General features: G+C 33.7%; 1 protein-coding gene across 1 annotated transcript; it reads left to right on the forward strand.

Moving 5' to 3' along the window:
• Positions 1-896: 896 nt before the first annotated feature.
• On the forward strand, positions 897-2998 carry LOC141317155 (dihydropteridine reductase-like; the record flags this gene model as incomplete). Its single annotated transcript, XM_073832962.1, has 4 exons — positions 897-1082; positions 2310-2418; positions 2502-2585; positions 2687-2998. Coding segments are annotated over 4 exons (482 nt in total), but the record flags the coding sequence as incomplete, so codon positions are not given.
• Positions 2999-12147: the final 9149 nt, after the last annotated feature.

The following is a 12147-nucleotide window of genomic DNA, read 5'->3' on the forward strand; positions in this document are numbered from 1 at the left end:
GTGTCATGCCAACAGTAAAGCACCCTGAGACCATTCATGTGTGGGGTTGCTTCTCATCCAAGGGAGTGGGCTCACTCACAATTTTGCCCAAAACACAGCCATGAATAAAGAATGGTACCAAAACACCCTCCAACAGCAACTTCTTCCAACAATCCAACAACAGTTTGGTGAAGAACAATGCATTTTCCAGCACGATGGAGCACCGTGCCATAAGGCAAAAGTGATAACTACCGGTAAGTGTCTCGGGGACCAAAACGTTGACATTTTGGGTCCATGGCCTGGAAACTCCCCAGATCTTAAAACTTGTGGTCAGTCCTCAAGAGGCGGGTGGACAAACAAAAACCCACTAATTCTGACAAACTCCAAGAAGTGATTATGAAAGAATGGGTTGCTATCAGTCAGGATTTGGCCCAGAAGTTGATTGAGAGCATGCCCAGTCCAATTGCAGAGGTCCTGAAAAAGAAGGGCCAACACTGCAAAAACTGACTCTTTGCATAAATGTCATGTAATTGTCGATAAAAGCCTTTGAAACGTATGAAGTGCTTGTAATTATATTTCAGTACATCACAGAAACAACTGAAACAAAGATCTAAAAGCAGTTGAGCAGCAAACTTTGTGAAAACTAGTATTTGTGTCATTCTCAAATCTTTTGGCCACGACTGTACATTTAAATATTTTTAAGTCATGCCCTTTGGACGTTTTCTGAGAACCACTGATCTATGACATGCTCGATCTCAACACAAGAACTCTGTCGCATTTTAATCTAAAGGCATGAATTACACTCACAAATGTACTCATATTCTAGCAATGCAATTTTAATTTTTGGTCATGGCTTTCTGAAATGTATTGTCACAAGGGGGCGCTAATCTTTAAGTCTAAATCTGTCCTAATAAAAGTGAATATTTTCAATTATGTTATTACATTATTACACTGTGCCTCAGCTCTGTATAAGAATGCTGATCTGATGTGGAAGCAGAGTGTGTGGACCTCAACGATTTGCAGTCACCTAGCAACCAAACACCTGAGAGAGGGGGGGCTGCTCACACTGGCGGGGGCTAAAGCAGCACTGGGTCCAACAGCAGGTGTGTGTGCTTATATTTACTGCTTGACATTTAGAGCATTTTTAATACATTTTTATAGTTTTACACACACACACACATACACCATATATACACAAACACACACACATATACCACACACACACTCACCAGCCACTTTATTTCAGTATAGACCAAAATCTCTGAGGAATGTTTTCAGCACTTTGTTGAATCAGAGCTACAAAGAATTAAGGCAGTTCTGTAAGCAAACAAGGGCCCAAACCACTGCTAGCAAGGGGTACCTAATAAAGTGACTGGTGGGTATACAGTGCCTTGCAAAAGTATTCATACCCCTTTTGTTTTCAATCACATTTTGTTTTGTTGCAGCATTATGTTAAACTGCTTTAAATTACTTTTTTTCCACATCAGTCTACATCTCATACACCATAATGACAAAGCACAAAACAGGTTTGTAACAACTTTGCAAATTTATTAGAAATAAAAAACTGAAAAGATCCCGTTGCATAAGTATTCATACCCTTTTCTGGGACACTCGAAATTTAGCTCAGGAGCATTCATATTGCTTCTAGATGTTACTACACTTCGAGTGGAGTTAAACTGTGGCAGATTCATTTGAATGAGTATGATTTAGAAAGGCACACACCTCTAAGAAAAGGTCTAACAGCTGAAAATGCAAAGAGAAAAAACCAAGTCCTGAGGTCAAGATAACTGCCTGTAGAGCTCAGTGACCGACTTGCGTTAAGGCAATGATCTAGGGAAGAGTTCAGAAAAAAATCTGTTGCATGGAAGGTTCACAGAAGCATTATCCATAGTGGAAGACGATTGGAACAACTAGGACTCTAGAAAATGTCTGCCAGCCCCCATCCAAGCTGACAGAGCTTGAGAGGTGAAAAGGTGAGGCAAAGAATGGCAGATAATTGCCAAATGCAGATGTGCAAAGCTTGTCACATCATACCCAAAAAGACTTGAGGCTGTAAAGGTGCTTCAACTATGTACTGAGTTAAGGGTATGAATACTTATGCAATGTACTTATTTCAGTGTTTTATTTTTAATAAATTAGTAAAATTTGCACATCTGTTTTTTGCTTTGTCATTATTATGGTGTATGGAGTGTAAATTGATGTGGGGAAAAACTAATTTAAAGCAGTTTAACATAATGCTGCAACAAAACTAAATGTGAAAAAAGTGAAGGGGTATGAATAATTTTGCAAGGCACTATATATATATGTTCTCTCTCTCATTGTCATTGTAGGATGCATTGGTTATGGTATGGCAAAGGCAGCAGTACATCAGTTGTGTCAAAGTCTGAGTGGGCCAAATAGTGGTCTTCCTTCAGGATCTGCTGCTGTGGCTATACTTCCGTAAGGATTAACAATATAATAGCTAATTTTCATTCATGCATGTCTTTTTGTTTTTAATGACAACTAATATTTACTACTTTTAGAGTGACTTTGGATACACCCATGAATAGAAAGTTTATGCCAGATGGTGATGTCAGTTCCTGGACACCACTAGAGTACATAAGCGAGTAAGTATGTGTGTTTTGGAACACCTGTAGTATTTGTTTTAGGTGGTTGTGTGGGTTGGTGTATGTGTGAACAAATCCATGATATGTTTTCTGCATTCTAGGCTGTTCTATAAGTGGACAACGGGAGAGAATAGACCTCCTTCAGGTACTCTGATGCAGCTGGTTACTGCAGACGGTAAAACGGAGGCTACACCAGTGTCATGATTAATATGATACATGGTAATCAAAATCCTTCCAACCAAGCCAATAATTCTCTACTGTCTGCATTAGTCATACTTTTCATCCTTTTACATGCAAACATCAGAATACTGTAAGTTGTAGCTATTAAAATGGTATGATTGCATAAAAATGTCAAGGATAATGTTTTGTAAATGTGATGGCAAAAATAGCAATGAAACTTTCATTCTGATTAATATTGTTTCTTTTTTTTCTCTCAGTCAAATATCTCTGTTATAATAGTCACAGTCTGCTTCTCACCATAGGAGGGCGCTGATGATTAATTAAATTACAGGTTCTCCTTTGGGTCCATAGAGTCACAAAAGTGATTATGTTATGAGCAGACTAGAATAGTGAGTCAGCATTGAAAAAGTGATTTTACTAAGTAAAGCAGTTTTTTTCTTCTTAGTCTTTTTTCTAACGATCAGGTATTCATTTAGAGGTACTGGATAAGAGGTATTGCCTTTTTTCTCCTTGAAAACTGTCTTTTTATTGTAACAAATTACTAGAATAAATGGTTCATGAAATGAGAGTTTAATTTCTAGTAATTAAATAAAGTGGAAAAATAATAATGGGTTCCTGAGCTACTAGAAAAGAGATGCACTTTAAAAAAAAAAAATCAATTACACATTAAACTCATAATGACTTCATTTTGCAGAAATTATGAAATAGAATTTTTAAATGGCAGCAGTAGAAAATAATGGAAAGAACTGTTTTTTGTAACTCTGACATTTTCGACAATTAACACATGCTTTCTTATCTAATAGTTATGACAGTTATAAGACAAAACCATGTCACAAATGTTGTCTAGGGCGAAACTATGACACAAATGAGATGTACAGTGATGCCGTCTTCTTGTTGCCTTGCATAATGTATCATGTCACTTGAGAATGCTATTTCAGGAAAGAATTTATTGTGGTCTTTGAATTTAGGGTATTTCTTTCTTTGTAAATCTATACTAAACATCCAGATGAGAGTTGAGAAGTGATGTTTGCTGCTTGGAAACCCAGGATATGTTCTAATTGGTGTCAGAAATAGGAAATTCTACTATTCACACACTGTCATATTGTTTCAAACCCATATCACTGTATTTTATGCTCTTTTCTATGAATGACAAAAATGACTTCCAAAATGACAAAAAGCACGAAGTACCATAAAAGGAAAACATGTATAAATAAAATTAAAATAAAAGTACTAAATGTGAATTGCTCATTACTTCGAGCCATATAATAGCTATGTCAAGTAAAATAAGAATCAAATCCCTGGTGAAAAAAACAGCTAAAACCAGCCAAGGCTGGTTGGCTGGTCTTAGCTGGTTTAAGCTGGAAGTAGCTGGTATTAGCTGGTCTCCCAGGCTGGTTTTAGCTGGTGGAAAGTGGCCAAAACCTCTCTAAAACCAGCCTGATGACCAGCTAAAACCAGCCAACCAGCTTAGGCTGGTTTTAGCTGTTTTTTTTTTTTTTTTCACCAGGGATGTACGTTATTCAGTGAAAATCTCCTCTGCTTTAACTTATAAATGTTATTCAAGTGATTTGAATATGCATATTCATATTTAGTGTCACAAATCAGAGACACAGTCAACATACCTTTGCATTACAAAATATAAGTAACACTTTTATTATAATTTATTATTGATACTTTTAAACATTATGGCAACATTTAAAAGTTCAATAACATTAGTTGAGTTATTATGTATAAGGTGTCGTGAAGTAACAACTTCATAGCAGAGCTGTCTGTTAGATTCAATTCGAGTACTCGATTTTAAAAATACTCAACTGCAGTTTGCCAGTGTTATGTGGCTGCAGCATTTCTGTCGTAAAGAAATGGCCAACTTTTAGAGATTAAGAGGACATTTTAATTAAATGTTGTTTGGTTAATATTAAACGAGGATTAGATCGCTGTAGTGTAAAAATAATCGTTGGGCCGTTGGCGCCCTCTGCAGCCCTTGTTATAATGCGTACAGTGCCTTGCAAAAGTATTCATACCCCTTCATTTTTTTCATATTTTGTTTTGTTGCAGCATTATGTTAAACTGCTTTAAATTAGTTTTTCCCCACATCAATTTACACTCCATACACCATAATAATGACAAAGCAAAAACCAGATTTGCAAATTTTACAAATTTATTAAAAATAAAATGCTGAAATAAGTACATTGCATAAGTATTCATACCCTTAACTCAGTACATAGTTGAAGCACCTTTACAGCCTCAAGTCTTTTTGGGTATGATGTGACAAGCTTTGCATATCTGCATTTGGCAATTATCTGCCATTCTTTGCCTCACCTTTTTACCTCTCAAGCTCAGCTTGGATGGGGGCTGGCAGACATTTTCTAGAGTCCTAGTTGTTCCAATCGTCTTCCATTATAGATAATGGAGGCTACATGCTTCTGTGAACCTTCAATGCAGCAGATTTTTTTCTGAACTCTTCCCTAGATCATTGCCTTAACGCAAGTCTGTCACTGAGCTCTATAGGCAGTTATCTTGACCTCAGGACTTGGTTTTTGCTCTTTGCATTTTCAGCTGTTAGACCTTTTCTTAGAGGTGTGTGCCTTTCTAAATCAAATCATACTCATTCAAATGAATTTGCCACAGTTTAACTCCACTCAAAGTGTAGTAACATCTAGAAGCAATATGAATGCTCCTGAGCTCAATTTCGAGTGTCCCAGAAAAGGGTATGAATACTTATGAATACAGATTACCTGAATAATCGTCAGAATAATCGATCGATTACTCGAAGATAACCATTAGTGGCAGCTCTACTTTATAGCAAGTATTAATCTAGGTTAATGATAATTTCTGCATGTATTATTCCAATTAACATTTTAAGTTCCATAATTCAAAATGAATAGTATATTTTATCAATTACATCCACATAGTGTGCTTCCTGCTCTGTAGTCGCTTCCATGCAAGTCTATTTGACACTACAAACCTGATTGAGCAAACTTGTATTTATTGTAACAAAACTAAAGAAACTTAAAGATAAACTGTGATTCAACAGTAGGCAGATTTAGTATTTAAAAACAAGGCTACGAATTGGGAACAGCATGAGCTCAAGTGTATGTTAATCAATTTTTCATTTTCATTCCTGTAAATGTAAACAAACTAATGACTATATATTGCATTATGATGCAGTGTAAAAATGTTACAGCATTGCACCAGTGAGCTTTTTCAAGGTTTATTAATATAATGAGATTCCACATGATGCAACAACTAAGAACCCTTTCGCAACATTCATGAGCAGGTTTTGTTTGTTGCTGGATTTTGTGCACCTTCTGTAGGCCTGCACAAAACCTCCCATTCTACCTCATTCAGTCCTTCTAGATTAAGATCTGAAGACGCTGTGCACTGGAGTGAATGTCAGATGATGTTTGCTTGTGGATCTGTTGGATGTGCACATCTGAAAGCAAGCAGACTCTGGCCATAAATGGATGTAAACAATCAGAAACAGTATTCAAATGATGCTCTAGTTGGTATTAAGGGGTCGAATGAGTGCCAAAAAGACATTTACCACAAGCCTGAGCTCAACCCATTGATTAGCCTGTTTTGATCCTGCTATCTGCATATAACAGCAGATCATTCTTCTTGGCTTGAATCACATAATTTTAGTGTGTCATTTGTATCCGTACTCTATTCGTTCGTGCATTCATTCGTTCATTCATTCATTCCTTCATTTGTTCATTCGTTCATTCCCTTGTTCATTTGTTCGTTCCCTTGTTCATTCATTCATTCATTCATTCTTTCCTTGGTTTGTTCATTCATTCATTCATTCTTTCCTTGGCTTGTTCATTCATTCATTCATTCATTCCTTAGTTTGTTCTTTCGTTCGTTTATTCTGTCATTCGTTTGTTCATTCATTCATTAGTTTGCTTGTTTGTTCATTCTATTGTTCATTTATTCATTCAGTCATTCATTTATTCATTTGTGCATTTGTTAATTAATTGATTCATTCGTTTGTTTGTTTATTTGTTCTATTGTTCATTCATTCCTGCGTTCGTCATTCTTTCATTCATTTGATTGTTTATTCATTCATTCTTTTGTTCGTTCATTTGTTAATTCATTATTTCTTTCCTTGGTTAGTTCTTTCATTCATTTATTCCTCCGTTCAACCTTAGTTCATTCTTTCGTTCTTTTATTGTCATTCGTTTGTTCATTCATTCATTAGTTTGCCCTTTTGTTTGTTCTTTTGTTCATTTATTCATTAATTCATTCATTCATTTATTCATTTGTGCATTTGTTCATTCATTCATTGTTTGTTTATTCGTTCTTTCGTTCGTTCATTCCTGCATTTGTCCTTCTTTTGATTGTTTATTCATTCATTCCTTTGTTCGTTAGTTCATTTGTTCTTTCATTCGTTCATTAATTAATTAATTCTTTCTTTTCCTTTCATTCATTGGTAATTCATTAATTTATTAGTTTGCTCGTTTGTTTGTTCATTTATTAATTCCTTCATTCTTTCAATCATTTATTAATTCCATAGGTAGTTTGTTTGTGTGTGTGTTCTTTCATTCCTTCGTTTGTTTTTCATTTGTTCGTTAATTGGTTACCTTTTTTCTTTTGTTCATTCATTTATTCCTTTGTTAGTTTGTTCATTAGATCATTTGTTCGTTTGTTTGTTCATTCATTCCTTAGTTTGTTCATTCTTTTGTTTGTTCATTCATTCATTCATTCATTCATTTGTTTGTTCATTCCTTTGTTCATTCATTTGTTCGTTTTTTCATTTGTTCATTCCTTTGTTCATTCATTTCTGTTTGTTCATTCATTTGTTCTTCCATTTGTTCATTCATCTGTTCCTTCATTCCTTCATTTATTTGCTCTTTCATTCATTCATTAGTTTGTTTATTTGTTTATTCATTTGTTCATTCCTGCATTCATCATTCTTTCATTCTTTTGATTGTTTATTCATCCATTCCTTTGTTCGTTCGTTCATTTGTTCTTTCGTTAATTCATTCATTCTTTTGTTCCTTGCTTAGTTCTTTAATTCATTCATTCCTCCATTCAACCTTAGTTCGTTCTTTTGTTCGTTCATTCTGTCATTCGTTGGTAATTAATTCATTTATTAGTTTGCTCATTTGTTCGTTCTTTTGTTCATTTATTCATTCCTTCATTCTTTCATTCATTCATTCATTTATTAATTTGTGCATTTGTTCATTCATTCATTAGTTTTTTGTTTGTTTGTTCTTTCATTCATTCGTTTGTTCTTTTTTATTTGTTAATTCATTTGTTCGTTCCCTTGATCTTTTGTTTGTACATTTTGTTTGTTCATTTATTCCTTAGTTTGTTCATTCATTCGTTTGTTCATTCCTTTGTTCGTTCATTCATTCATTCATTCATTAGTTTGTTCGTTCATTATTTTCTTTGTTCATTCATTTGTTCGTTTGTTCATTCGTATGTTCGTTCTTTCGTTCATTCATTCCTTCTTTCGTCGTTCTTTCATTTATTGTTTCATTAATGGATTCATTCATTTGTTAGTTCTTTTGTTCATTCATTCCTCCTTTCGTCTTTCTTTTGTTCATTCATTCATCCATTAGTTTGTTCAGTCATTAGTTAGTTTGTTTGCTTGTTCTTTCGTTCATTCGTTCATTCATTCCTTCATTCATTTGTTCTTTTGTTAATTCATTCATTCATTATTAGTTTGTGTGTTTGCTTGTTCGTTTGTTAATTCATTTATTCATTTAATTAATTATTTAGTTTATGCTGCAGATGATTTGCATAACTGAATCATCATATTTATAGTAAGGAGAGTTTTGTTGTTTCAGGGTTTTATTTTTAGATAATACTTTTTCATTTTTATTATTATTTTCATCTGTATTTCTCTATGAGACACTGTTAATTAGATTTGAAATTAATTTTAATAATATAACATATCAAAGCTGTTATACTTTATAGGATATATAGGTCTAAATTGCAGATAATATATTAGTGACTTGGTGATTTTTTTTTTTTTTTTTAATGATTCGTATCTGCAAATATTGGAAGGCAAAAATACAACAGCATTTTTAAAGAACTACAAATTAAAATATTTATTCATTGTTCTTACTGTGCATAATGATGATTGAACTCAACTCAATCAATAGTAATTATACAGGATTTGTATATTTCTGCAGCGGAAACATAAACCAGTTTCATTTTTTCAAATTGTATTCTGAAATAATGTTTGAATCACAAGGTTACTAATGAAGGAAAAATCTCACACATTTAGAGTCCAATAAAGGAAGTTTCGCAGCCTTCCATTCTGCTTTTTATAAGCCATTCTTCGTATATGAGTTCATTAATTTATATTCTCTTTTTGTAATATTTCTTTGCTTATGTACATTTTGCACGTGCATTAAATAGGACTACAGCTGAATTCTAATGCACTGCTTACCTTTGTATTAATTCATTAACTCACAAATTCATTCAGGAATTTTGTACTTGATTTATGATGAAAAGATTATTTCATAATTTCTGAAATTATAGTATGTCATTGTATTGCACCAACAGCAAGAGAAACTAGGAAAAAAAATTCTCTCTCCCTCTATCTCTGTTTTTTTCTTTGCCTGTTATCAGGCTGGGCAGCCCATAATTTCAGAGCTGAAAGAACGAGGTCACTGAGTTGAGGTTGCTATGGCAACGTCACATCTAAAGAATAGTGAATGGTAGAAGCATACAGCAAGCAAAGCTGAAGTTGTGTTTGTGTTTCTCCTGAGTAGATGAATGTGTGCTGCTATTCTTCCTTCTTCACCACTGTTTACTCTTCTTTTCTTTACACTTTTAAATAGACCTTTAAAACACAGACTTTGGCTTTTTAGAATCTTGACTACTAATTGGTTGTCAATAACTCTTGACTTGATGATAATTCTTTTTTGCATGTCTGTGCTTGTAATGAGCATTGTTAGACTCCAAGTATAATGTATTTTACATGGACGTCACTTTGTGTTAAATCCGTAAAAAAACATTAATTAAAAACGTTAGTTTTTTCGAATGTTTTATTTATATATAAATCAGACAATATTTTGAGATAACTTGGCCAATAACTATGCCGAACCTATTAAGAACCTTATAAAAAATGCACATTGCACAAAATTAAACATTATTTTCAAAAGAATGCAATTTACTTTCAGTGTTATAATCTAATAAGTTACTAATATTATACAAAATATGTTGTATAATATCAATAATGTATTATAATACAGTGCTGAAACTGTGTGTGTGTGTGTGTGTGTGTGTGTGTGTGTGTGTGTTTATAAAAAGTCTAAATATAGTTTGCCATCCATAAATAAATAAATACAAATAAATAAATAAATCTGTGATTTTAACAGGACAAAATAAATGTATGATAGTTTATTGAATTATATATAAATTGTACAGTTTTGGGTCTGTGGTTAATTTCTTTTTTTTTACAGGAACGCAAGACAAATATAACGTTTCAGAATACGATTTTTCAGTGGTAGTGGTTTGCTTCAGTATGTTTTCAGTATGTGGCATGTCTTTAGTGTGTGAATCATTTAGAGCTGTGATGAGTATGAGTTTTTTTTTTTTACTAAATCCTGCATTTGTATGTGCATGTGTGTGTTTCCACCTATATATTGTAGCGTCTGTGGATTATTTTTAGAGAGTCTGAGGTTGCATTAATATTTAATCAAAGGATTCAACAATAAAATCCATGTGGATCGCTCTCTCTCTCTCTCTCTCTCTCTCTCTCTCTCTCTCTCTCTCTCTCTCTCTCTCTCTCTCTCTCTCTTTCTGACTCACTCTATCTCTCTTTTCCTTTCTCTTTGATTATCCATACAGTATAGATGCATATGTGTGTGTTTTTAGGAATAGGCATGCAGCAATTGCACAACAAAAAACACACACTCATACATGCTACTTAGTGGAATTGCTTGTGCAGGGTCAGAGAGGGTGACGTCTACTCTAAATGATGAGCAACATCCTGTGACATTCATTATGATCTTCATCTCACTGGACTTTAGGTTTACTTAAATTTAGTTTGGGGCAGTCGTGGCCTAATGGTTAGAGAGACGGACTTGTTACCCGAAGGTTGCGGGTTTGAGTCACTGTGTTCACTACTGTGTGTGTGTGTGTGTGTGTGTGTGTGTGTGTGTGTGTGCCTGGTATTCATCACGTTGTGGGGACCAAATGTCCCCACAAGGATAGGAATACCAGTAGATTTTGACCTTGTGGGGACATTTCTCAGGTCCCCATGAGGAAACAGGCTTATAAATCATGCACAATGAGTTTTTTTGATGAAGTAAAAGTATGCACAATCTCCTGTGAGGGCTAGGTTTAGGTGTAGGGTAGGTGTAGGGTGATAGAAAATACGGTTTGTACAGTATGAAAACCATTACGCCTATGGAATGTCCCCATAAAACATGTAAACCCAACGTGTGTGTGTGTGTGTGTGTGTGTGTGTGTGTGTGTGTGTGTGTGTGTGTGTGTGTGTGTGTGTGTGTATGTGTGTGTGTGCACTTGGATGAGTGAAATGCAGAGCACAAATTCCGAGTATGGGTCACCATACTTGGCCTCACGTCCTTTCCTTTCCTCACTCTTGAGTTTTCTTAATGAATTGTTCTTTAACACCTTTTATTACACATTCTGGTTTTACTCATTCAATATTAGGTGGCCTTAACTAATACTGGTTGTGTAAAAAAATCCTGATATTAAAGCCAGGTTGTTTATGATTTTAGAATCCTACTAAAATTCGAATTTGTAGAGGTCAAAAATCGATAAGATATAGAGTATCAAATGATGGAATGGTTTATCCCATCTGGCAAAAAAAGTTTTTCTTTCATGTAACAAAAGATGCTTATAAGACTGTTTTATTGCTGCCTTATAATCTTGATTCATTTTGTTGGCCTATTCTATGTACCTTAATTAATTATTTATTTATTTATTTGATATTGTGCAGCTAAACTAAACCAAATAAATAAATAAATCAAAACTCTTAAAGAGTGTCTTGTAAAAAACAAAATTAAGTGACCTATAATTTGTATTCCTTTCAAATCAGAAGATTTTGGTTTTATTGATGCATTTATTTTTTATTTTCAAAATTGGTTAGAATTGGGCTCTGAATCTCTTTAGTTTTCAGTGTTGACTTACACATTTGAACCCACAATAAAATAAATGAAAATAAAATAAAATAAAATAAAATAATACACTGTATATGGATTGTATTTCTTTGCTTTTTTATTTTAAATATTTAATGTGCAGATAAACTAAACTGAAAATAAATAAATAATAAAAATAAACTCTTAACGAGTGCCTTGTGTGAAAAAAATAAAGTGACCTATACATTTGTATTGCTTTTACATAATAAGATTTAAAAAAAAATGTATGCATTTATTTTTTTTACATCCTGAATATTTCT

Source organism: Garra rufa, unplaced genomic scaffold (assembly GCF_049309525.1).
Source record: "Garra rufa unplaced genomic scaffold, GarRuf1.0 hap1_unplaced_403, whole genome shotgun sequence".
NCBI classification, from domain to species: Eukaryota; Metazoa; Chordata; class Actinopteri; order Cypriniformes; family Cyprinidae; genus Garra; species Garra rufa.